The sequence below is a fragment of the Lutzomyia longipalpis genome, chromosome 2, assembly GCF_024334085.1.
Source record: "Lutzomyia longipalpis isolate SR_M1_2022 chromosome 2, ASM2433408v1".
NCBI lineage: Eukaryota > Metazoa > Arthropoda > Insecta > Diptera > Psychodidae > Lutzomyia > Lutzomyia longipalpis.
This window is the reverse complement of record NC_074708.1, coordinates 993,804-1,021,787: the sequence shown is the minus strand read 5'-3', so window position 1 is coordinate 1,021,787 and position 27,984 is coordinate 993,804. Positions and strand designations below refer to the sequence as shown.

Genomic DNA, 27,984 nt, shown 5'->3' with positions numbered 1-27,984 from the left:
AGGTTTTATCAATCTTTCTTCTTTTTTTTTCTTTGTGGATTTGTGGACAAACTTTAATTCTTTTCCATTTTATTGCATAAAATTCTAAATATTTGCCTGCTTCTTGTGTTTGAAAGAAGCCCCAAAAAAAGTCTTCCAAAAATGGAAGAAAATATGAGATTTTTCGTGAATTTTTAACGAAAATAATGAACACCGATTTATTTTATTTTATTTTTTTCAAAGAAAATTTAAATCAAACCTAAACTCTTCTTTTCCCTATAAAAGAATTCCTTCGTAACCCCGTTAAATTTCATGACTAATAAAAAAAATTATATTCAATAGAAAATTCAACAAAATTTCAGTCAGAAAACAAAATTAAAGAGAAATAAAAATACTTCCCTTCATGCGAAGTATTTCAGTCCCAAAAATAGTCCACAAATCTACGAATTCCCAACACCTTCGTCATCGGAGTAGCTTCCCTCGTCGCCGGAACTATTATCCCCATCATGGGATAAATTGGCAGGTGGTTGTTGGGCATTTTCAGCACCCAAATCCATTGGTTCCTCATCATTGCGCTTAATTTCAAGTGATCGTTCACCCTCTCGCTTCCCAGACGGCTCAATTGTTACACTGGAGTTGTGTTGAATCTTCCCAATGATATCCAAACTATTGGCCTGATTGTTTATTTTGTGCAAATCCAATTGGGATTGCAGCAAACCCGGTGGCAATTTATCCAAACCATGCCCCATGGCACCAAGTTGAGCCATCTTAGCAGCATGCAGTGCTGCTGCTGCCTGCTCCTGACTTATTCCCATTCCTACAAAAAGAAAAACTCAATCAATTAGACACATTTTTAGCGCTGAAGACGACGATGATAGTGGATGATTTACCAAAGGTATTTTCAGTGATGAATTGCAAGTATGTGTCGAGAATGGCTGACCCCGTTGCAGCACTACTACCCAGTTGTCCACCGTGGGAGTCTTTGGAAATGGATTCATTGCTTTTGGGTGTTAGAGCGCCTTGTCGCACTCTTGTTATTGTCGTATTCGGATGGTTAAATGCTGCAAAATGCAAGAAAAAATCCAAAATTCAATTAAGAACATTTCTTTTAAAGGAGATTTCTTAAAATTCGTCAATTTATCGCAGTGAAAAGTAGGAATATGACGTTCCGGAAGCGTCAGCCAAAGACAATTGTTTTGAATAAGTCGCATAGAAGTTTCAAAAGCTCTGATTTAAATTCTAAGGACTCATTTGAACTAATCTCGATAATTATAAATTATTGCTTCAATAAATCTGGCCAAGATATTTAATTTGTAATAAAAATTTATTTAAAGTTGCTCAAAATTGAAGAATTTTATAAAATTCTTTAAGAAATCTTTTACCTGACATCCCAATCATACCATCGAGGTATCTATTGGTATTGCTGTTGTTATTGTTGTGAGCTGCACTGCCCACGGTGAGATCTTCAGGGTCATTATCGAGGTCCCCCATATTGCTATCATCTCCAGGTGTCCTCAATTCCAACTTCATATCATTGCGTCGCGTTCCACTTGTTGGTGATGCTCTTGCACGTAGTTCAGCCGGAGAAACCTTCACACCCGCCTTGGCCAGCAAACGACTTGCTAATTCGGGATCAAAGGGACTTGGCATGGGTAGTACGGGGAGATCCTTGGTGGAGATACCACGATGTTGACGTGACATGTGTGAATGCAGGGAATTGCGTGATTTGGCCACTGTGCCACAGAGGACACATCGATACCCTGGGCAGACGGTGTGCTTATCCTCCAAATGCGTACGTAGCGTATGGGCTGAACGGTAGATTTTCCCGCATTTGGGACATGGCCTCGGGTCTGTTGCTCTAACTCGCATCTCCAATGAACGTCGTGACACTGCAAAGATAGAAGAAGGTTCTGCAATCAGTGTAAGCGTTTTCCCTGCACTTTTCAAAGCTTCCTCCTCATAATCATTGTACACGAAGAGCCCAAATCTACTCCGCAGAATGATAAAACAATAAAACTTCTTATCCATTGCTATATATTTTCTTCTATATAGAATTTATACATTATGAGAATCTAATTTTATACATAATACTCTCTATGGGGAGCAGATGAGTATCATCCCCGGCAAGCTTCTCTACGTTGTGAAAAGAGGGGCATAATGGGCATTGCAATGATGCCAAGTAAATTCCCTCCAATCAACCATATCGCCTAAATTTTATGCACACACACATATCGATGGTAGTAAAATAATTTCACATTATTACTTACATTGGATATCTACAAGGAAATTACTTTATTTTGCTCTCTATCGTACAGTTAAATAATTTCTAAATATTCAGACATTTCTTTCTTTTTTTTTTCATTTAATTATTAGTGTCTTTTAGGAACCTGTTTCGTCTTCTCATCGCTTTATACTGCATGAGCTCACTCAATTTTCTCTAATTTTCTTTTTTTTTGTGGCGGGAATGCAAAATATTCTGATGGTGTTAGGAACTTAATTAGCATAGGCTCTGGCGGATTATGTTGCACGACAGGTGCACACAATATACGTCATGGATTTTCTAAGGATCTATGAAGAATATTTAAATTTTTCTTTCGTTCCGATTTAATTGATTACCAAAAGAAAAGTAAATCAATTAACGTACCTGAAGAAGGAGACAATACACAACCCCCAAAGTTCGTTAAAAAAAATTCAAATTTTGAAAGCCAACAGAAAAGTATAAATGAGAGATTGAAGAAGTCCTAGAAGTAGGATTCCTCGCCACATTTATGGGTTGTGTGCCTAGAAGGCGATCTAGGGCTTTGGTGTCAATAATACTGAATAATATAGGATGCGGGGGTGCCATGCGGTAGTTGCATTTCCGCGGGAGTAGGGGCACTACTTGAAATCAGGCATGGTGAGGAAAGGTCCACCCCCGGAGGAGCGCATTGCCTTCATTTTGAGCCACTGCATGGCGTGCTTGAGGCGCATGTGATTGCGCACGGAATTGGGATGGGCAAAGCGACGACTGCACTGTATGACGGGGCAAACGGGACTATCGCGCGGGTAGTGTCGATCCAGGTGCTGACGGAAGAGACGGGGCTCCAGGGGCACCTGGCACAGTGGGCAGGGTACATTGTACGCATCTCCGGACGTTGGCGTCTGGAAGATTTCCGCTGGCTGCGTTTGTTGGTGCTGCTGAGACACTGCCGGGCCGGACATATCGGGCTTTAGCGGAGACACCCCCGAGCCATATGAGGCCACGGAGTCGCGCGACGGGCAGCGTTCCTCCTCCGTCTTGATAGGCACACCATGCTGGTGGACATCTGCAACCGGCATTAGGGATTGCAGCGTTAGATGATAAGCCGTCAATGTCCGACCCTGATCTCATTTTTAGCATCAAACGCCCCAAACTCAATCTTTTTTTTTAGAAAGACGGAAGAATCATTTTTGTTTTTACAAATTAAGCATTTAGAAAAATTAGTTTTTTTTTCTCATGAAAAATATTTCAATTTTTCTTCAAACCATTTTTCCGATTTTAGCTAAACCGATTTTTGTTAATTTTCATAATAATTTGAATTTTGATTCATCAGTTCTAGTGGTCACCACAATAACTGTCTCCATTCCTTTCTTTCTTTCTTTTAGAACGTTAAATGCATCATTTCAGATCACGGTCGTATTAATTTTAACTATTTATATTTATTTTTTTATAATACATAATAGGCATACTAATCATTACACTATATATGCACATAATGTTTAACAAAAAAAAAAAGAAATCTTTGCAAATAAAATTTTAAAAAAATCAACAACGCATCTACAGAAAAATATCAAGAATAAAATAAAATTGTAGTGAAAAAATATTATTTTATGAGAAGCTTGATCATGAAAATAAGTAAAGGGGGGGGGGGAACTTTTCATTGTTAAGGGAAAATTTTCATTGTAATACCCACGACTAGATCCCATCCCTTTCAATCCTTCAACATTCATTAATTTTATTTATAATTTTTTTTAGTTAAATAAACGATTCCTTCGAGAATTGCTCCCATTGTAGGAAGCTGGACCCGCCCTTTGATGTATCCCATGCGCTTGGAGTTGATGATTAATCAGATAGTGCTTAGTCTTGAGCTTTTTCCCACATTCCTGGCACGTGTGCCACAGATCCTTCTCAACATTTGCATGAACATTGCGCAAGTGTTGCCGCAAATTGCTTGCATTTGAGTAAACTTTGCCACATTGGGGGCACACAGGCCCGTATGGCCATCTCGGTGCATCATTCTGTGGATTCTCCGTCGCTTCCTCAGCCGCCCCTGCAATAGAACAGAGGCGGCTAAGAATGAGTGTGACCCCACGTGAGGCAACAACAACACAATACACAAAATTTTCCATGCAGATGCAACTAAAAAAAAATATAATAATTTTCATGCAACATTGTGCAATTTAAGGGAAATTAAAATCTTATTTATTTAAATTATTTGTAGATTTTTTCTAAAGTATTCTGTCTTAATCAAAGGGTGTTTATCTGAATGAAAATATTGGATGATTCGCCAAAGAAATCAAAATATTCAACAGTCGAATTTTTTTTAGTCTTAAATTGGTAAAGACTGACGAGGAAAAGCCTAAAGATTACTGAATTCTAGCCAAAGAAGTGAAATTTAATTTAGTATTTTATGGGTTTAATTTTAGTACTTTTTTCTGATTGAATCTAGAACTTTTTCAGCTAGAATTTACTATGTTTTCGGATAGAAATTAGTATGTTTTCTGCTAGATTTTAGTCCTTTTTTAACTATTGAATTTAGTACTTTTTCGGCTTAGAACTTTAGAACTTTTTAAAATTCAATCTTAAGAAGTAAATTGAATAATTAAAAGTACTAAATTCTAGTCGAAAATATAGTAAATTATAACTGAAAAAGTTCTGAACTCAATCGGAAAAAAAGTATTAAGTTTTAGCCGAATAAGTACTAAATTTAAGGCGAATAAATACTTAATTCAATCCTGAAAAGTATTTAAAAAAAAAACAGTAAATTCAAGCCGAAGAAGTACTAAATTTTAGCTGAAAATGAAAACAATCAGATCTTTGGAAATTCTTGTGATTATTCGCTAATCTTCGGATTATTCGCTTAAACAGTCACAATATTCAGCAGATAAACACCCCTTGGTCTTAATTGAATATTTCAGAATTCTTCACAAAATTTATGATTTTTCTTAAGATTTTTTTCTCCACAAAGTCCAAAAGTTTAAAACAATTTCCTGAGAAATTTCTCAGATTTCAAAAAATCATCAAAACTTTTTCTCTTCAATGTTTTTTTTTTCACAGAGAAAACCCTATCCCACAATTAGATGAAATAGTTTCTTCTTTAATTTAAATAAGAAGCTAGAAGAATTAGTTAAAGAAGAGATTTTAGCAATTAATTGAATGCTCGAATGAAATCTGTTCGCTTTTACAGAAAATAATAATGAGATGGAATAAAATTTGCATGAGAGTATTTGAGTTTTCGTCTTTTATACGTTTGAGATATTTCTTCTACCTCAATGAAGAATCAGTGAGATGAATGTGATTCGTATTAATTAGACTTCCATACACGTATTGGCAATCAATTTTTATCATTTGGAAAGATGGAGAAATACTCTCTCTCGCTAGAAATGCGAAGAGGCACCTAAATACGGATAATTTTGCTCACATCGCCGCTCTATCTGGATCATTCATCGTTAGTCGTTTTAATAAAATATTATCCAAGTGTTAATAATTTAATCATACATTGTATGTTTGTATTCATGTGATGTATAAAATTTGTGTCTTTTCCCATTTTCGCAAGTGGAAGGGATTTTATATGCGAGAAAGGAGGGGACTCCCATCGTTGGAAGGTCCTTTTGAGGCATAAATATATGGCTATTTGTAAGTGGTTGGATTGGTGAGGCGAGGGTAGTGTATTTTCAAATGCCAAACACTGTTTGGGGGGTAGGGGTATATAAAGGTATAGAGAAGAGATATTTGTGCAAAATGCTAGATGGAATGGAGCGTAGAAAATACATCACACGCTCCTTCAAAATGATTTCCTTTCTAATGCACATATCCGCATGGTTCTTTCACATTAACTCACATGTACATAAATTAATTAAATTTATACTGCTGCCTCTCTACTCCTTTTCCTACCCACCCACACCTTCCCTCTCTCTATCATCACCCTACCACCCTCACCCCCTTTTCGGTATATTTGTGGCATAGCAAACAAATCCTCATGGTTACTCGCAAAACATATACACATAACGGCCACAAGGAAAGATGTATGTTGTACTATACATATCCACAACCAAGAGTTTCTTCATGCCAAACTCTCCCCCTCACCCCCTCCCACGATGCGCGCAAAGGATGGGAAATTATTTCCAGCGAATGGAGACATTTATTCCAGGATGATTTTGTGTGAAAAACACGAATGAGGCAGTTTTCCACGAGACTTAATCAGTCGCTGGAAAATGTTGTTATGCACTTCAAAGAAACTTTTGAAATAAAATCTTCATCTGTGCTAAAATACAAAACAACCACCCCCCGTATTATAATAATAGCATTGTTAGAACACTTGAAAATTACATCTATAAAAAAAGAGTTGGAGGGAGTTTTCCTTTCTCCACCATAAATAGAAGGAAAGTCAGTCAGTTAGATCCCACCACCCCCTCCGAAAGAGAGGGTTGATGCCAAATGTTGCATTTTTCCGCCAGACTGTGATTTATCATCCGCAATAATTTATATACCAGCACTCTCGATGTTATTTATAGTTGACAAAATTCACGTCGTATGTTTAAAAAAAAATTAATTCACGTCCTGGAAAATTTTCTCTTTTATTTGAGCTTTTAGTGTGTGTAGATAGAGTGGCATCAGTGGAACCCCTTTTTGGGGGAAAACGATGGATTTTCCCAAAAAGCTTGCACGATTGAAGCTCAATGGAAGGAATTTTCGGGGATCGGCAGATGTATGTGTGTGTGTGGTGAGGAAATGAAATCCTTTTGTGTGTACATTCAATGTAGAAAATGAAACTTCTACCAGGACGGACATGGGAGATAAGGAAAGAAGACTCACACCCAAGAACCTCCCTACCGAGCTGCAAAGGATGCAGATTTCGGATGAAGATTTCGCGCTTTGAGGGGCAAAGTTTAGTTAAACTTTCTTGGTACGGAATGGAAGGAGCTTTACACTGGCTAATATTTTTTTTAGATTTGTTATTGATTTGATTTAATATAAAAATTTTTATTTTAAATCATAAAATATAAATAAAATCTTAAAGTTTTTCATATTTTATGTTTTGATTTCGGTCGGGTAATTTTTTTAACGGTTAGGAGGGCACAGTTTACGACCTTTAACAGTTTCTTTTAAACAATTTACATAAGACGTTTTGAAGGTTTTATTCCCTCTTCATCAGGCCTACAAAATCTTTTTGGAGTACAAAATTAAAAAAAAATATATCAACTGAGAGTCTCTCAAGGCGTCCTACCCCGTAACCCAGAAATTTTTGAAATCTCAAGAATTTCTAGGTCTTAGAGGAATTCTAGGTCATAGAATACGACCCAATCTTAATAAATTCACACAATTCTTATCGTTTTTTTATTTAATTGTAAATTCTAGCTCAAGACGCTTAAAATGTTCTTTAGTTTCATTTAAAAAAATTATAAACACCGCTAGAAAATTTTAGAAATCATCACCTAAAATTCTATCAAGAACTAACAATAAAATGTTCTAATTTAAAAGGCTTGGATTGACTAAAAATTTTCAACACAATTTTTTTTAAAGAGGTTTAGAAAATCTGTACCAAAGGTTTTCTTTTAATCTATACAGAACCCTAGTTTAGTAGGAAAAATTAATTAAATTTTCACAGAAAAAAAATTATTTTGCGAGAATAAACTTCTCGAGCAAAGAGAACGAGTTTTCTTGATAAAATTTCAACTCTGGTACCCCCTTGTAATCGTCACACATGCGTGGGCCAAATAGTCCGAAATGGAATTCGTAATATTGAGAGTCCAGAAACCGTGTGCGGAGGATAGGTGCAAAGGAGGATCCCAATCACCGAGGCAATGCTGAAGGTGGACATGTGAGGAGGAGATAAAAGGCACTGAAGATGGAAGCTTGCTTATACAGTACGCATATATAGCAGTGGGGTTGCCGGGTACATAAAGTAAAACTGGTGTACAAATGGATACACACTATACACATAAAATCAAATATTATTGTTCTCAATTCATGGCAAGATCCTAAATTATTTCTCTATGTGGTGGTTGTTGAAATGAATAAGGAAGTTTCCCTATGCACGGATTTACTATCTTATGTGTACCTACTTCTCACCCCCCTGTTTTTATTCCTGTCTTCATCTTCGCAACTTGGTAGATTTTCTCTCTTTTTTTTTTAATAACAAGACGTATAACAATAAAAGTTATACCCAATTAAATTCGACGAAGTGAACTTATTCGATGTAATAAAGTCAACCCAAATGGACGACAGACTCCAAGGAAGAGTACGTGAATATATGGGGGGAGACACACCGTCCAAGGGGTCTCACAGAGACACACTTTTATTTCTCCTGCGAGCGCAACCATTAAAAGCAAAAGTATATATCTCGGATGGTGAGTGAAATTTTTCTTTCTATGGCGCGCGTATTATTGCCCTCAGTACACAAACATCATTCAGTAAGGCGTAAAAAAGCGCTGACGTGAGTCAATATACTGGCTTTTCTTCGGGGCATTAATATCTCAATATATACGTGAGGAATATCTCCTGAGAACTTCACCCACCCCCTCCCCCTTTTGCACCCCCAACCCATATCACTCTCTCATTTATTCACCCAAATGGATTGACCCTCCGACTTACTGCCAAATCAATGACAGGATATCAGTTCAGATTTCACCGCCTTTTTTTTTCTTTTATGCATACAATATATGTATGTAGTGTAAGGAGGACACCCCCCATTGAGGGGTGAATGATCAAATATCACAAAAGTGGGTGTGTGTGATAGGTGTTTGCACGGGGAAATATTACGAAATAACTCCACTAAAACCCCTTGGAAAGAAATTTAGGGCAGGTATGGGTGTGTTGTAAAATCTGTGCTAATATTTACTTTTTCCAAAAGCCAAACTTAACGATAAAATCTTTAAAAAATCATTTAATTCATTTTCAAAATCTATAAAATTGTTTTGAAGAAATTTATTTCAAAATAAAATGTGATCTTTAAAAATTATTTATAGTTTCATTTAAAAATAAAATAAGGCTAAATTAGAACCCCAATCCCCTAAGAAAAACACCCCTAACAGAATTTTAAAAAAAAATCCATCTATTGTGAACGCTGTGCCTAAATTAGTTTTCCTAAAAAAGACAAACTATTGCTATTTTTAGGCAATTTTACTTTGTTTTATCCTATAGTTTTGGGAAATTAAAAATAAACTCTCCTCACTACCTATTCTAGGATTTTAATTTTAGGTCTTCCTGATTCATCCCTAAAGAATATTTTTGGAATATTTATTTTGGGAATATTCTATGCAATTTTCACACACTAAAAATAAATTTTATTATCAAACTATTTAGGGAAAGAGATTTTTTTAAGGATGTGTCAATATACGTATACAGAAAAAGAGTCGTCAATGTGCTACAGAAAAGGATTGACGAAGTTATGTTTTTTTTTTTGTTCCTACCACCCCCATTAGATGGACAGGGCATTGTTTTCTCATGTGTCGCATTTTTCTGAGAGCGCGCACGAATTTATTCTTCTCGGGAGCAAAATAATACGGCAATATAATGTTAAGAGTTTTGTAATATGTTTCGATATATAAAATTGTTGTCTGTGTGGCGATTTCGTTTTTGCCGAAAGGGGGTAGAAGGTGTGGGTGGTGGAGACATAAAATATTCCATACATTGGGATGATTTTCTCTATAAAAAAAATTTTTGGTGTGTGCCGGCAATTGTGATTTCGGACCATTTGGAGAAGGGTAGTGTTGGATGGGAGTGGGTTTGGGGATGTTTTCGGATGTGCGATATGGATGGGCCGAGGAGGTGAAAATCGAACAAAACACACACACACATATACACACATGGATGGTGGGTGGGCTTTGGGGTGAATTGAGAAAAGGGGAGTGTGGGTTTGGGTGGGTTAGTTTGATAGCCCGGGTGAGCATCTCTGTTCGTTTTCGGGTAGCCCCTCTCTCTCTCTACACACTTCCATTCGTATTGATTTATTGCTTTTGAGTTTCAGTTTCTAGTTCGCAATTTCTATTTGTCCATATGCGAAGATGCCTAGTTATTTATCTCCCCCACATACAGCATACATATATTATGTATGTTTTGGGGGTGTACATAAGACAGTATGGGATTGTATAATGAAACTTGCGCACGTTTCCTCCTCCATATGCGATGGTCACAATGTGTTGTATCCTCCGTTTGCCGTTCTTCCTTTCCGTCTTTTGTGTGTGCCTTCTCCACACTGATTTTTCCTGGGCATTGTAGAGCTTTGAGGATGAGGATGGAGTGGGCCATAGGGGAGAGGGGGGGAGGAGAGAATGATAGAACTTGGGTTTTCTCAGGAATAGATATTTTCCCAGAATATAATTCCCAATGTGTGTGTGTTTGTCTTGTTTTTCAACTCCTTGCGGGAGTAGATGGGAATTTTCTTCTTTTTTTTTCGTCGCTGTTGTTGTTGTTGGTAGGAGGAATGAGGTAAGTCCTGGTATTTTATTCCCATCCCCACATGCCGTGTCCCTCTACTTCTTTTATTTATTTTTTTTCTTCTTCTATGATTTTCTTCAATATATACTATACAATTTTTCATGAAACAGCATAAAACAGTGTGATGGAACTTTATTGAGAATTTAATTGTGACCCCTTACAGGGTAATTAAATGACAAATTAACTCTCGCACATTTGTTTCCAAGAAAACCTCATTCGTCTCTACCCTTTATTCCACATTTTCCATCGATTTTTCTTCCAGAGTTTTATTCTTTCTGTAGGCGGTTTTTACCTCAATTAAGTAAATAGACAATCCCATATATTTTTTTTCTCTCTTTGCAAAATAACCCTTAAGGAGCTTTTTTTTTAGAAGAAGAAGAGGAATAATAATTAGAGAAAAAGTGAAAATATAAATTTAGAAATGAATAAAAGCTTGAAAAACTCGAATCTCTTTAATCCCCGAATTTTCAACTCTGTTCCACACATTGATTCCTTCCTCTTTGGCACACTACTTACGGCATTGTACATAGGATGGACATGTACGATTTATTACATGACTGGAAAATATATCGTATTTTCTATATAAATGTAGAGAAATGCAAGATTTACTGCCCCAAAACTCGGTTGTCATGACACACCATTTTAGCCACAAGATTTGGGTGGGTCTCTTTCGTCCAATACATCTTCCTTCCAACCCCTCTTACGAAATAAACTACCATCTTTGGCGACTGATAAAAAATTAATTGATAAAACATACATATATAGCGCAAGAACGTTCGTTATTTTAAGTAATTCTTGGGGGAGATTTTCTCAAGTCTTTTTCGTCTTTTAGTATTTCCTCTCTCTCTAGAGATTCTTTTACAAGACATTTTGTTTTCTTATCAAAATAATTATATTTAATTTGATAAACTAGATCAATTTCTGTTGACCGGAAATATATCTTGAATTGTGTGATCACTTCTTATCATTAATTTATCTAGTATAAACACAACATATTTTAGAAATTCAATTTTTTGCAATGTAGCGATAATGATTGTTTGGAGGGAATTATGCTTGATTGTATAAACAATTTGTTTTTGCTAATTTATACAATAATATAAAAAGTTCATTGATAAATGCAAAAGAAGCAACAACAAAAAATGCAAAATTGCGAAGAAAATAAATAGAATAAGAAAAAAATGCAAACAACAATAGTAAATAATTTAAGTTAAAATGGAAAAGAAAACTCACCGAAGTTGTCTCCATGCATTCCGGATGGTCCTGGCATAAGTGGGAGTCCCTGTAGGCCCAGAAATGCACTGGGGAATGAAGGCGTTCGTGAGGATTCTATTGAGCCATTTAGCCCATCCATGGCACCATCCATCCCGCTATCTTCTCGATCGGAAGCTGCGTCACTACTATTGGAGTCCTCTCCGTTGCTCTGTTGCTGCAGGGATGCGAGATTGGGATGTTTCTGTGAAGTTTTGAAGACATTCTGAAAATTTTTTTAATTGATTTTCTTTTCTTCTTATTTTAGTTCTTTTTTTTTTGTTCTCACCTGTGTTGGCTCAATGAGAGTTGGACCACCCTCAAGGGCTTGCTCAAGGAGAGAATCTCTCAATCCCATATTCCTCTCCATGGATGACTTTCGACTGCGATCCCCGTCACTCCTATCGCGATCTTTGTCACGCAATTGTCCCGGAAGGGGATTCCCATCGACTCCCCTTTCCGGGCTAATGCCATGCTGTGCTCGGTAGAGATCGGCGCTCTTGATACGCTTCTGTGGCGGTGGGGTACCCATTGTGTGGGACGATCGATCGTCCGACATATCCCAAGGCAGGGTCTACGTGGAAAAAGCAAAACGGTGAATCATCCGGAAAATTGTGGGGGAATGTGTCAAAAATTCTCAGAAGAATACTTGGCCACATTACTTTTTTTCTTACCGGCGATGGCTTCAGCTCTTGTACTGTCGGTGTGGAGGTTTGTGCATTTAGGGCGGCATGCGTAAGGCGCGATGATGAGGTCATTGTATGACCCATCGATGGACCCGTCACATCCGCCAAACCACGCACCTGCAGCAGCTGAGCCGTTTTCAGGAAGTCACTCAGTTGTTCATGTCCAATATGAACTTCACCGTTGTACATAAACCTACCCCCCAGAGGAAGTTTTTTTTTTTTTTAATATTTATCACATTAATTTCTTTTCTTTTCCTTTCTTACCTCAGTAAACTCTCCACATCCTCAGCTCGAACATCCCTGAGGATAACAATTGGATGCTCACATGGGTTGGCTTTGAGGAGCTTCCTAAAGTATGGGCTACACGCACTGAGGACGACTTTGTGTGCGGTAAAAGATCTCTGATCACAGGCCAATGTAACATCCACGAAATCCTCTTCGTCTCTCAAGTGGCGGAATGATGAGAGAATCGACGATTGAAAATCATTCCATTTGAGGGAGTACTGTTGCTCCGATGGAGCCGGCGATACCGATGGCTCCATTTTAACACCACTGTTGCTGTTGTCCGTTGAATGATGATGAGTTAATTCAGTCATTAGATTGCTTCCCCAGCGTCCGAAACATTTGAAGCGCTCTTCAATGAAAATCTTCACAGGAAGAAAAATTCACCAATTTTCAATTTATTTCGCGTCTCCTCCTTCTTCTTAATTAATTATCTACGGCCATTGTACGTGGGTGGTGTGTTACGGACGGATTTCTGGAAGAGAGATTAAAGAGAGAAAAAAACCGTTGATTTTGAATACAATCGTACACACACTTTGGATGCTCTATGCACCGAAAGTTAGGCAATTTGCACCTATACACAATTTTTGTTCTCATAAAAATTCGTTGAATGTCTTCAGTGTAGGCTCATAAAACATTTTTACTTCATTGAATCATAAATAATCCCCCCGAGTATACTTTCCATTGAAATTAACTAAAAACTTCACAGAAAATTTTAACTCAAAAAAATTGTCACACAATTAATTTTTCTTACAAAACGATTTGTGGGTAAAATGCTTTTTTTTTCATTAAAAAATATTCTTTAATTCTTCAGTGTTGTGTGTGTGAGTTTCATTGAAAAAAAAAACCATTGAATTTATCCATTATTCAACAATGAAATAACCAATAATTCACAATTAGGTATTAATGATGAGATTTGCATAAATTAATTTGGGTGTGTGTAACATTTTATCGGACATACACGCAATGTACACACAAATTAGTGACACATGCGAATCATCAAAATGCTAAAAGACAATTTTTTCAAAGCTCAATTTCAGTGGAAAAATCATTGAAACGTGAAAGTATTTTTGGATGCTGGGTGTATCATTTGGTTGCTGTTGTTGTTGGTTTTTTCAAACAGAATCATCATCCTCTCTCAATAAAATATTACACACCGCGAAAATGCGCTGTAATTGCATTTAATTTTGCCGAAAAATACCCACAAAGTTTTGCAATTAAATGGAGTTTTATTGAATTTTTTTTTGTTTGAGTGGGATAATGATAAAAATTACAAAGAGCCCCCAATGCAATGAAGGAGTGTTATATACCTTACAGATGAGAGATTGCTTCTACCTTTTCTTCTTTTTTTTTTCAATTCATAAAACGTGCATTTGAGAAAGTTTTTTATGTTGCAAAATTAAGGGCTTTATGATAAAATTATAAGGATGGAAAAATAATTCTTTTTATTATCAATTTTATTAGCAAAATTGGGAAGTGAGTACTTGAAGGAGCTGCCAATTGATGCAAAAATTTATGCACTCAAAAAAATTATTATTAAAGAAGAAATCGTAAAAAAAAAGTTGCAGCAAAATCATATAAAAATCAAATGGAAAACGATGTGAATTGATTTGTAAGAAAATTGTAATAAAATCATCATTTATTGCACGACCTCCTCGGGTGATATTTGTTGAATGAATTTGATAATAAATCACTAATTTTTTGGCGAAATTGTGAAAGTTTCACGCGGATACTTTACACCACAATCCGTTTTTGGATTGCATTTAAAGATGCGGAATATCCAACGCAATTCAGAAGGATTTTTCTCTCTCTCACGAAATATGAGACAAATGGTAAAAATTCATACCATCACAGTTTTTTGGGATCTATGAGCAAAATTCACGTTTTTTCTCCCAACTCCATGTGCACATTATAGGCAAAGTATCCTCGGTATCCTTAATTACATCCTCTGGCTCTCTCTCTGTACCCAAGGGATGGTGTCTAAAGTGAAGGCGGAGGTACAGAAAAAAAATAAAGAGGCAAAAAAGGGAGCGACAGAAGAGTGCACAAAATTTAATGGTTCCTCTGCTTGGTCCACATTGTTAGAGTCAGTGCGTTTTCATGCCTCTTTGCAACACTATTGCTCATTTTTTTTTCTTCTTGCCTACATGCCCCTTTGTGAAGCATAAAAAAAAACATATCCCCACACAAGGATTCACTGCTGTGTACATCCCGAAATCTCACAGTTTTAGCACTCAAGGCGTTGTGCAAGACCTGGAGGGATTTTTTTTTAACATATAAAATTTCATTTAAAAAAAAGAGATGCGATTGTAAAAATTTCTTAAACGCTGTCTCACCGAAAATTCTCAATTAACATGTTCGGTAAGTGTACTAATTACTACTTAGCAGTATGAATTCAATTGACAAATTGAATAAATAGAAAAACAAATTTCAACGCAATGGCATGTTAAAGCAATGGTTGAGGAGGGAAAAAATTTAAAATATATTTACTTCTTTTCCACAATTTTCTGTAAAGTAGAGAGTGAGACAATCATGTGCACCTTTTGTACGTTGAATGTCACAGAGAAGCCACTGTTTCGGCCACTAATTTCCGTTTGTTTAATCACAAGAAGCGTGATTAAATATTTAGTGTCATTACCTAGACCAGTATTAGGAGTATAAACTCCACTAATTCGATTTACATCTGTTAATTTTTCTTTTTACAATTTTTTTCAGTTGATTTTCTATCTTGCAAATGTACTAAAAGTACTCAAGAAGAGGGGAGTTAAAAAGTCCTAAACACTGAAACATTCCATGTAAAAGTAGCTCAGATAACTTAATGCAGTAAGTCTGATGTTTTAGTCTAAATATTTGCAAATTAAAATTCAGCCACAAAGTTTACTTTTTAGAAAAAAGAAATCAAATAAAGAGTCAAAAACTTTTTAACCCCCCAAGAAGTACATTTTTCCGGTCAGAAGAAAATTCATAACTAGGGAGTTTTCCATGCCCCATTTTTTCCACCACATCTTTCCTCTCCACAGTAAACGAAAAAGAAAAGAAAAAAAATACATCGTAGATAGAATGTCAAGTGCTGTGGATGTTTCAGAAAAAGCGTCTTGGCGCAATTTTTTCCATCGCAATTAACCTTGATGTTAATGCTAATTCTCTTGTGTATTATCTACCATACCACCACGACGTATTCTCTATCGAAATAATTCCAATATTCTACTTCTAATTTCTTCATACATACAACAATAACTTTCTTTACTGCGCAAACCCAAACCTCCTTCTTAACCATTAATAATCGTGAAATTTATCTCAATAGTAAAATATACTTTTCCTCCAGCTAGTTTGATGAAAGACGATACAATTATCATGTTTTCGGGATTAAGACGTGGGGCGTTTTTTTTTCTTGGAGGGAAGGAAAAAAAACTTCCCATAGAGTAATTCCATTCACGAGAATCATTTAGACAAAATTTGTCTAGCCGACAACCATCAAATCATCAGACAATGCCAAGAGATGAATTGGTTGTTGATCGTTTCGCGGCATCAAAATGATGGCGTTTATCTCGCGCGCGGGATATTACTTGGCACAAATGAAAACAAAATCAGAAGCAAAGAAATTCAGGAAGGAAAAAAAATCAATTTTTCACTACGATGATTCTTCGAATTTCACGAGATTCATTTCATTGAGTGCAAGGTGATTTTTCTCTCGGCAATTTTCATGAAAGTTGTACTCAGAGAAAAAATCATATAAAACATCCTGTTAAAGGATTTAATTGTTAAAATAGTAGAATTTACTATTAAGTGGGTAATTTTAGTATTTTAATGTTTATTTGGTGTGAAGCAAAATAATTTGACGTAATTAGTATTTTTTTCAGATTGGTACAAGTATTAAGATTGAAAAAAAAACTGAAGAAAATAATTTGCAGAGTTTCAGAGAAACTTTTGCTATTCAGATAGGTGAAAAGAGCTCTTAAAAATTCATTCAATGATAAATCAATTGAGAATTCCTTTTAACCGGTAACCGTTCCGCCGGTAATTATATTGTCTATTTCAAGCTAATTTAATTGAATAAAATGAAACAATTTATTTCCAAAATATTAATCTCACAAAAAATCTTTTAAGAATTCTATTCTTACTCTATGAAAAACTTACTTTTCATTAACAAAGATTCTAAGCTCTATTAAAGGTCGAATTATATTCCTCAGGTTTCCTCTGAAAATTATATTGAAGTTCTTCACGTTTTTGATAAATTTTTCAATACAAAACTTTATGAAAAAATATTCGTCAATTCACACTTATTCCAAAAAATTCTATATACCGAAGTCTTCTTGGGAAGTTAAACAATCTTTCACGACTATTTCTCTATGTGTACCTATTTTTTCTGAGTGTAAGGGATGCTTAAAGTACTTCTTATGTACAATTACTCTATACATTGTTTCAAATGAAATCATTTCAACTTCCCGTCCTCTCTTATGGCTAAATTACTAAATCTATGTGTGTCTCTCGTGGTCGTTTTATATTAGAAATTCTATTAGGTGAAGGAAATAAATTACGATTAAAAAATCCCATCCTAATAAATTAGTTGATTGCGAAGGAGGACAAGTGCAACGTTGACTTGCAATGGGTGATCTTTTGTGCTCTTGTATATACAAATTGTTGAGGAGACATTCCACATTGCCTTTTATTAGAGCAAATTGATTCAATTCGCAATTTTTATTTGTCCTCAACTTTGTTCAATTGTTTTTTATTGGGTACTTTGTACTGTATTATTTGACTCGCTGCTTGTGTAAACCACACTCTGACCGTTCGATCGTGGAAAATTGACGCGAATTATTGATTTTGAATTAACATTTTTGATCTCTTGCGGATGGTTATTTTTGATGGGACAGCTCTTGTAAACCCTCCCGGGGGGAATGTTTTTTTTTTATTCTCCTCATTCTTCTATGTATTTACATGCCCTTTCCACCGGGGAAAAAAGAAGAGAGAATGAGGGGGTGGTATGTGGGAGATTTTTGAGGGCAGACGATAAAAAATGATAGTGATAAATTAAGTAAATCGCTGGTGAGATTTTTCCGCGCGCCGCACAAGAGAGATATTAAATCGTGGAGGAGAAAATTTATATATGTATGTAGGTAGCGAAAAGTCTCTCGGGAGAGAGGGTGAATAGCGGGAGGAGACGCATTCGCGCGAGGTAGGGTGGGCCAAAATAGCGGGTGAAGCACGAGGATGTCGCGGTTGTGGGAAACACATGAAAAACACCCGCACTCTGGAGAGGAAATCAGCTGGGAAATTCTCCGGAGAAATAACAGTTGAAAAAAAAAATGCGGAGGGAGCCTTTTGTTGCCACAGTCTATGGCACAGAGCGTCGGCAGAAAATCACACTCACAGCGCGCAAATGGAAAATGCATTCTGTGCACCCCGAAAAATCAATAGTTCGGTCCTAGGGTTGGCATTTAATGTACACACATAGTATGTACAAAAGGGGATGAGGAATAGTTGAATTTCCATTGCAGACCAAATCGATTTTTTTCGCTATATAGCTCGCGCCTTGCACTGGCGACACTTTGCGTTGTTATTTTATATATAATTCTCCACATAGAAAATCAATGCACTACTTCATAGCCACTTGGTAGCCACTACAGTAATTATATCACCTTAAGGATAATTTATTTTCCAGCTCAAATTGTATACTAACTTGTGTAACATGGAAAAACTCCGGGAGAAAATTCTCGCACGCTCTTGGCCACACTTATTATTTTATTCTTCTTCTTCCTTACAGACAGGAATCAACCATCACTGTGCACAAAAAACTATATAATAGTAAATTTTCTTTTTTTCAATCACGACAAAATCCCTTCTTGACCCGATTTTTTCCTTCGTGGCGAAAACACACAAAATTCCTCCAAAACAGTGTTCGTTTCGTTTCTTTTTTTTTTTAGCCGGAAAATCCAAAAGGAAAATAAAAGCGTGTGGAAATTGAAGGGAGAAGGAAATCACAAAATTTTTGCAGTGTGCAATTATGCTTTTTAACAACAAAAAAATGTCTTAATTACTATTTTGGTGTGTTGTGTCCCGCATCCAAAAAAAAGGTTGTTTTTGTTGAAGAGAAGGAAGGAGTTTTGTTTGAAAAATGTCCGAGATTCAAAGCCCGAAAATACTTGCTACCCGCCTGATTGCTAAAATTGTACTGAGAGTAGTTGAGTGTGTTATGCAGAGCAAAATCGGTGAACCTGCGCGCATAATACAGACTAGTGCGCATCTTCTTCATTCCATTATTATTGCCCATATACTGTGTACAAGCATGGTGTATTTTTTTTCTTCAGACACTTCTTTACACCGTAAATAGAGTGCGATGGAGGAGGACTGTGCGTGGTAGTTGTGCGGCAAATGTGGGACTGTAGTTGTTTGGATGGATTCACAAACTCTCTCGTTCACACACCAAGCTTCCTCAATAGTCAAAGCTCCTATATAGTAACTACTGGACGTGGAGGAGAGACAAGAAATTTGATTTTTCTTATATTTCTCTTTTAAAATTTTGCCTCCTTCCACCACAAGTTATTTGGAATTTTTCTCCATTCCTTACTTCATTCACAACACACACCAACATTGCTCCTAGAGAGAGACTTATGCTATATATGTATGTAGGTATGTAGTTGCTACCTTTAGTGCTACTCTTAGAAGTGCCAGGGATGGCAAACACAGTCTCTCCGGCGCTCTCCCTTTTGCGCGCGCGATTAAGGACTCATACCCGCGCGAGGTAACCTACACAGGCCCTACCTACATACCTACCCGACTACACCCTACTACACACAAAACTATATAGAAGTATTGTGGAAGCGAGAGAGGTAGAAAATAAATCGTCTTACAGACATTCAAAGAATGTCCAAGAAAAATACAAGAAAACAAAAAAAGAGACCAAAATGTTCTCTGTCTCACGATGTAATGAACGCCAAACACCTTCATGGCAAACACACCAAATAAAATGTATATATCGAATTTGATACATACATAACAAGCGGTGATATTTAAATTTTTTTTTACAAACCACCACTTCTATCATTCAATTGAAGCCACACACTAAGCACGGTGCCAAGAGATTGGTCCAAAATTTCCCAAAGCAATCGCCACTCTTATTACACTATTTTTCCCCACAATTCACATTACACACACACACATGCACGCACCCAGTGCATGTGTGTGTATTGGCCACAGTCCGTTCTTGATGATTTTTGCAATTTTTGCAGAAAATCGCAATATTGCGATAAAGAGAGCAAAGCAAAAAAAAAAAAAAGAAGTACCTTTGCACTTTTATTAGCATTTTATTATCAGATTGCTTAGTGTGGGCTTTGCGGGTCATATATCTCCAATTAGGCGAGACGTGGTGTGTGAAAAGAATGTCTCTGCAGAAGTTCTTCAGCGGAGAAGCATAAAATCACCAAAAACGAGGGTGGAAGAAATGACCTAATTTTGGGATTTCTTATATTCCCGCTTGTACGGATTCCTAATACCCTATAGGTGGGTTCTATTTATCGCTTTTATTCCTATTTATATATTGTTGTGGAGAAACTATCAAAATAAAACGAAGAATAGGATTTGTAGTCAGGAATGGCCGAATGTAGGCGATATAGTGATCAGGGAATAATTTTTAGAGACATTTTTTTGGAGAATTAAATTAATCTTGAAAAATCAGGATAAAATTCTCTAAAGAATCTAAATTGATTTTTTTTTTTTGAAAAATTGATGGAGTAACATTTTCAGCACTTTACTGTCTCTGATGGCTATAGGTTGCTGACTGCTGTCGAAAGCTTCGAGATTTGAATACAAAATGATTTGTTGAATATTAGATTAGGTATCTAACTTCATTCACTTGCATTTTCCTTTAAATTATTAAAAAAAACATTCCATTATATTATTTAATTCCTGTTCAGTTAGAATTAGAACTTACACTGTAGTGAGTTAGATTAAAAAATGATTTTGGAAAATTAGAAGTTGTTTTTTAATATAAAAGTTTGAGTTGTGAATAAAAAAGTATTATTGTTCTATATTAATTTTACTTAATTAAGAGATTAAAGTAATTCTAAGTAATAAAATTAAAAATTAAAAAAATAAATAAATAAAATAAATTAATAAATAAAATAAAATTAGAAGCATCATGGCTCAAGAATTAAGACCCAAAAAATTTCTTATTTAGTTTTAATTAGTTGGTATACCTTAAGGTATATTGATAAATATTTTTCCGTTTTTGTATTTCTAAAGTGGGTAAGTAGTAAACTACTTACTAAACCAATTAGGAAAACGCTTTTTTATTAAAAAAAAAAAAAAAACAAAAAGGCTTTTTCCAGCAAAAACCATCCCAACCCATCCTAACCCATTTTATAAATATTCAGAGCATCATGGAGTCATCTCATGACCGCAATGATCCATCCTGGGTGCGTTGGCATATCCATCCACATTAGAGATGCTAATGCCCGGAAAAGGTTCCAAACGCAAACTGATGGAAAGTGGAAAAATCACCAATTGGAGAGTGAAAGTTTTTTCCTTTTTAAAAATAGACAGGGAAAGCGAGGAAAATGTGTCAACCGAAGAAAACGGCCCTCCGGAATAACACACAAAATGTAATGGAAAAGTGTTGTCAATTTGTCCTCCATCCCCCCCTACACACACCAAAAATATATTCATTTGATGTGGGAAATCCTGAATAAAATAAGCACCTTTAAATCTTCCATCGTGGACAGACTGGCGTTGACTGGCTGAGCGGGGGCATGAAAAATCCATTCCATACGGAAATATACATCACCCTGAGCCATTCGCGTATTATATTGAACAATTACACCCAGAGGTGCGTGCAGAGGTAGTAGAAAAAATAAATGTAGCTATATACAATACATAATGCTAATATTTTCATATCAATTTCATTTTTTTCTTTTGGGAGAACATTTACAAGGCAATAGGTGTGTGTATGTGCCCTGGCATAGGAAGAAAATCGTCTTTAATGCAAATGGTTAGATTAATGGACTTTCATTTAAAGGTACACACAAACAATAACCCGCAAGTACCCGTTTGTTGTATTGCTTTTTGGAGATGTTGAATTGTTCTATATGGGCAATGGGTGCGCCTTTTTAGACGGCTGCCCCACACCTCTCTTCCTCCCGCGCATTGGACGTGTAATAATGGTGCCGGGGAGGCCTTAAAGGTCCATAATTGAGTTCTGGGCCTTGGCTAGTGTTGTTAGTTCTTCAGAAGCGGGCTCTATATACCGAATTTATCGATTACTCTAAAAGCTTTTTTTTCCTCTCTTTCTCTCTCTCTCTTTCTCGTACCCCGAAGCATTTTCATTTTGTACATATTGCCAAAATGTTTTGGGGGTATATTGGGGCCGAGAAGGGCCAAAAACGAAGGGACAATTCTCTCTGGTGCGCCTATACTTTGTGAATCGCACGGAAAAATTGATTTACTGCCGATGTAATGAGTTTAATTTTACTGTGAAAATGACATACACAGCCGCATGATTGCGTAAGCAGCAATAATGAGGGGGTTTCAGAGTGGTTGTGGGAAACTAAACCCCCAAAGTGGGGTGAGGAGAAGGAAGTTATACGGAAAGTTCACCCAGTTTTTTTTCTCTACTTCTTTCTTTATTTTCTTCTTCACCATCGGCATAATACTTTTCCTGTTCCCAACCCCTAAAGCTATCCCTTAAGGCGTACGCCCCAGAGGTGGGTCAGAGATCGGTGCAAATTTTAAAATTCAGCACGCGAAAATAAAGGGGGTGTACATGAGCAAAAATTCAGTACCATACCCTCCCTACCTTTCACACCTACCACCCCCCGCCCTCTCGTTCTTTTGGTCATTTGTACCTTGTGCGCCTTGAAGGGAGAAAAAAGAAGAAAAGTTCTCCGTCTACAGAGCAGCGCACTGATTCCCATAGTATCTCCTCTCTCGCAGTTCCACCCTTACGGGAAAGAAAAAAAAAGCTCTGTGTTGCGGGGGTGGCTTTGATGGTCAGTTTTCCCCACCAAGAGGGTTGCGCATCGTATCAAAAAGTATATTTGGTAAGACCATTTGTGCGTCTTATGTATTCTCTTCGGGGGGATTGTTGCCAAGTATACGTGTGTGTGTGTGTCCAAAAAGTGAGGAAGAAAAGCCTATATCACATTTCTCACATACAAACCACCACCCCCATCAACGCACCAGAAAAGTTTCCCTTACTCCCCATACACATAGCCAATATCGGACGTTTTATGAAAAACTTACGTGAAACGGATATTGGCGTAGAAGGTCTTACGTAATGTTTTTTTCCTCCACCACCACCCTGTCCTCCCCCCTTTAGCCCGCAGAACTTTCTTACATAACATTCGTATTTTTCGAGATTTATCCATTTCTTTTGTTCAAATGTTACCACCACCACCCCTTTTTCATTTTTAGTCGAATTTAGCTTATATTTTCAAAACCACCCCCAATATTGAATGTGAAGAATTTTAAATGGGGGGCGGTTTGCTTCAATGCGCAAAAGAATCTCTCCCCCCATGTCAAATGAAGGGGTTGTTTTAATTGGTCTGTCGCGGTATTATTTCACTTCTGCCAGACAAATAACCTTTAATGAGGGATTAGTTCTTGAAGGTTTCGGAGAAAATTTTAGCATTTTTCCTTAAATTTTTCAGAACCCTTCAATTGATATTTAAAAAAAAAAATATCAAGAAAAAACTAAAATAAATAAATGATTAAAAATTTTAATATTCAATAAGATGCAATCAATGCACTAATCTCAAATAAATGCGTCAATATTAGTTGGTATACCACAATCGTGGCATACCAAGTATTGTAATCGTCGGAAAAACCGACCATCTCAGATCGGGCTCAAACTTGGTATGAGCACGTTTTAGACATCCCACATTACGAAAATGGTGGTGGAAAATTTTTGATCCGGCCGGCCTGCCGGCCGGTCGCCCAAACTTTGCCTTATACCTCGAGAACGGCAAGAGATAGAGACTTCTGGTTTGAAGTTTTCTATAGAAATGTGGGTGTAAAATTTCATTTTTTCACATTTTCAAAATCCAAGATGGCCGCCGTCCGCCATTTTGAACTACTGTCAACCATTTCCCTTATAGCTAGAGGTCTGAAATTTTAGTATGTTGTAGAGCTCAGTGAAACGTTTTCATCAATAATTCATACTTGACAATCGGTCAAGCGGTTTAGCAAATATGGCGGCCTAAAGCAAAAAGTGTTTTTTCGATATATCTCGAGAACGGCTTGACCGATTTTGACCATCTTGGTATCAAATGAAAGGTATTGCGAAGCCCTACAACTGTCTAGAACATTTCAAGTTTCAAAAACATCCGCAAGAGGCGCTAAAAACAAAAACAAAAATTGCCTAACTTTAAGGGGCAATATCTCCGAACATCTGTTATAGATTTCCTTTAAATTTTGATATGTTGTAGCCTGACTCAATATCTTTCACCAGTCCGAAAATGAAGAAAATCTATGTCGTCGTTTAGAAGATATAACCATTTGAAAATTTCTTGAATTTGAAAAGTTCTAAGAGCCATATCTCTTGAACGGCTTATCCGATATTGCTCAATTTGGTATCTAATTAAAGGTTTTGCAAAACTCTATAACTTTCCGGAACATCAGAAACCTCTAGAACCATTCCTTGAGGACAAAAAGTGCAAAAAACTGTTTTGGTAGAACAAAAATCCGCCATTTTGTGTTCTGGAGGTGACCTTGAAATGTATCGAAATATACATCAGATTATAGCTTATTTCAATACCTTTCCAGAACTAGTCAAGAAATTTCTGTAGGTCTAATAGAACTTAAGATATAAGAATTTTAATTTGTCAAATTACGAAATTTTACAAAAAATCGACTTTGCCTCTACTCACAAATTAAATTGCAACGCATAGACTGACCCATCCGCGTTGTGGTATACCAACTCTAATAACTGGACGCGTTATGATTGACTTTTCTTTGGGAAATCAGTTCACACCCCTCTAACATTATGTTTGTTGAAAATTGGTGAGAGAGCGAATAATTCCCAGCTGTATCGACCGCCTTTAGCGCTCTCTCTGTGTATTTTGCAATATAGCATTTGACCTGAACATAACCCCCGCACCCCTTTAGCAGGCAATGTGGAGGATTAGTATTGAAGACAAAATGCGGGGCACTCCCAAAATATTTCCACCCCCACCCCAAACAGCCATTACATATACTAAAACTGTCGATGAGTTACTCATTCTTTTTTTTTTTGGCCACCCGTGTAAGCACGCGATTGGGCTTAAAATAAATTAAGTATTTGTATCAATATTAGCGGGTGGCGATAATAAATTCGCAGGGATGATTTTTCCAATAAAACCCCTGTCGCTTACACCTTGACGGTTGACTCGCTGCGGGGGGTTTAGGGTGGGCCACGTAACATTATTTTGCCACAACTCACCCCTCGTAGCGCACTGATTTTGTTTATGTCGAATAGAGAGAAATTACGTAAAATGACTGAGTAGGTGAGGGGTAGAGGTTGGTGGTGGGCCTAGCCTACGTATGTGTGGTTGACTTCCTCCCCCATACTCCACGGTATTCACCTCAAAATAATGCATATATGGGTTTTCCCGCTCCTCGAAATTGGCATTGTAGTGCTATTTGATTTGCTCGCATGATTTCCCATATAACAATATCATTCTGGGGCAAATGAATAAAATGTGCCCCACAAAAAGGGTCCAACCCGTGTGTGTGTGGTGTATTCTTGGTGGTAATCTAAAGGGGACAAAATGATACCTACTTAATGTACGAAAGAAGACATTTTTTCTCTATATATGGGGCTATTTTTTTGGAGCCGCGCCCGGTTCGTTTTGAGCGAATCAAACTGTATAAATGCTCAAGTAGATAACACTTTATATGTGTAGTGCTGGAGGATTTTCGGGGGGATTGAATTGAAAGTATCAGTTGAATATGGTCAATACTTGTGGGAGACGTGACAGTGCCTATAAACGGCGAGGAAATTTTCAAAAAGAAGCTTTCCAAGCTCGTGTTTATCTCCCAAAAGTTTTTTTTTCCTTTCCTTTTCCGTGCCTACCCGCAGTGACGCCTATAAAAGAAACATCAAGACAGGACAGGCAGCCAGAAAAACACGTATTTGACTCCTCTATGCTTAGGAGTTATTATTCTTTAATTTCCTCAAAATATTTCTTTAAAAAAACTTTGAAAAAAGTCAATTTTTCTTCAATTTTTTTTATATATGAACAAGATAAAATAAAATTCCCGGTAGGTATGTCTTGAGGAATGTACAGTAAGATGTCTATGGTGCAACCCCCTTTAGGAGGGCGGGGATGGATGGATAAATATTGTGGCTCATCGTGGGTGGGTTGAAATGGGACTTGAAAAATTCTTTACCCAACCACGGAGAATTGCTTCACATGGCAAGAGAGATGGAAAAGAAACGGATGGTCCAGCATAGAAAATATCCATGGGATATGGAAAACCACCCACTAAAAATACATTAGAAAGCATCCTGAATATTTTTCATCATCAAATTTAACGACAATACATTGATGTTTTGTGGAATATTGCGATCAAATGTATTGATTCGGGGCTTCGCTCTTTTTTTTTTCCTCTTGCTCTGCGCGCTCCTTTGGTCCCTACGACCCCGGGTGACCACCCTATGGAACGTGTATGTACATTACGTAAATAATGTGCGTGAAACGAATTCCATAAACTACAAGAAAATCTCTCTTCTATGCCTCCACATAAACCTGAAGTCACGTCCGAAAATCGACAATGAGAAAAAAAAGTTTTTGCAATTCCCCTTTTTTCTGGACTTCCTCTTTTATGCGAAAAACGAAAGGCGAATTGGGCGTAAAAGAATGGTGTGTATCGACAATTTGAAAGGAAATAATGCGTAAATGAATTCCTTTTGAAAAATTCTCCACTCCTCCCCCCGTCACAATACCCTTTTTGCTTCTTCTCTTTTGATCTCTAAATTTCTTTTTTTTTTTCATTCTTTCTCTTTTTCTCGTGGTATTTTCAGGAGAATTTATTTAATTGAATGTACTCTTTAGCAAAGTAGTTTCCTCCCCATCCCCCACCCCCCGTAGTATGGAATTTAAAATGAAATTTGTCTAATGGTTTCATTACTTACCCTCAGTTTGCGGTCGATGAAAATATAGTCTACAGTGGAGGCGCCTAGTTAAAGCTCCGTGAATACTCGAACGTCATTCTGGAAAAATTATTCAAAGAATACTTTATTGCCTTTTGGGACACTATGAAAAAAGTTTTGATAAAAAAGACGTATTATGGCACCACTATATATACAGAAAGTTTTGAGAAGGAGAGATTGTAAGTTAATATAAATATAGGTATGTATATACAACAGCACAAGAAATTGTGAGATTTGTCCCTCGAGAGATGTCCAATGTTCACACAAAAGTAATCAATATCCAATTCCAAACAGAATTACAAGAAGAAATCTCAACTTTTGTGAGTTATTTATTGTGATTTGTTGGCTAGATAAGTAGCTGATTAAAGGGAAATCCTCTTGCTCATTTAACGAGTAATAATACTGAATATTTCAAGTTTTAATTAAAACTTAATTTTTATTTGTACAGAAAATTCTTTAAAATTGACACAAAAGCTCCATAAAAAGCTCAAGAGATGAAAATGAATTGAATTAGATTTTAAGTAATTATATACATTGAATCACAACTACTTAACTAAAAAAAAAGCTTATGCTTTAAAAGCATAAATCACAAAGCTAAAAGCGCGAAACACAAAAAGCTCCAAGTAATACCATGATAACTCAGTGAATTAAAATTCGTTAAATAAAATTTTTCTCTCAGTGTAACACCAAAAATCATTAACTTTATTAAACGCTTCACGTTAAATAAGAGCTTTTAGGTCTATAATAAATTCCCCTTTCCCCCCCAAAATCAACTCACAAGTTCACATTGAAGATGACGCGCGGGAAGGATTCCACAATCGGTTATGTTACGAAACTATTTGGGCAAAAGGAGAGGAAGAAAGCACCACACCTTGTTGGAAAAGTTTACCAAACAAATTTCCGCGGTTATTTAAGTTCGCATATGACCGCTAACCTCTAATCACATGGCGAAATGATTGGGGACGACTCCAGTGGGGCAAAACACA

The 27,984-nt window shown here is 36.6% G+C and overlaps 2 protein-coding genes across 17 annotated transcripts in view; one reads left to right on the top strand and one right to left on the bottom strand.

The window, feature by feature from the left end:
- The window catches only part of LOC129788401 (N-acetylgalactosaminyltransferase 7), a 783,634-nt gene that overhangs the window by 39,406 nt on the left and 716,244 nt on the right, over positions 1 to 27,984 (top strand). The window lies entirely within an intron of this gene.
- LOC129788390 (protein abrupt) lies at positions 15 to 27,984 on the bottom strand. Of its 16 annotated transcripts, none has more exons than XM_055824394.1 (8): positions 26,981 to 27,041; positions 12,856 to 13,348; positions 12,568 to 12,784; positions 12,195 to 12,479; positions 11,888 to 12,131; positions 1,362 to 1,889; positions 870 to 1,040; positions 15 to 796 (listed from the first exon to the last, which is right to left on the bottom strand). In XM_055824394.1, the coding sequence occupies exons 2-8, from the start codon at positions 13,185 to 13,187 to the stop codon at positions 420 to 422; spliced, it is 2,154 nt and encodes a 717-aa protein (XP_055680369.1). In that variant the 5' UTR covers positions 13,188 to 13,348; positions 26,981 to 27,041; the 3' UTR covers positions 15 to 419. The 16 variants fall into 16 exon arrangements, with proteins under 16 accessions (XP_055680369.1, XP_055680368.1, XP_055680371.1 ...); XM_055824393.1 differs by lacking the exon at positions 26,981 to 27,041 and adding an exon at positions 18,554 to 19,047; XM_055824396.1 differs by lacking the exon at positions 26,981 to 27,041 and adding an exon at positions 18,554 to 19,047 and having other exon boundaries at positions 1,362 to 1,868.

What these genes read in the sequence shown, in the direction of transcription:
- LOC129788390 (XM_055824394.1), bottom strand. Translation starts at nt 13,187, where the DNA reads ATGACTGAATTAACTCATCATCATTCAACGGACAACAGCAACAGTGGT. An exon ending in CTCTCATTGAGCCAACACAG is followed by an intron (nt 12,132 to 12,194) that starts GTGAGAACAAAA and finishes AAAAATTTTCAG; the next exon opens with AATGTCTTCAAAACTTCACA. An exon ending in TGGTATGATTGGGATGTCAG is followed by an intron (nt 1,041 to 1,361) that starts GTAAAAGATTTC and finishes TGCATTTTGCAG; the next exon opens with CATTTAACCATCCGAATACG.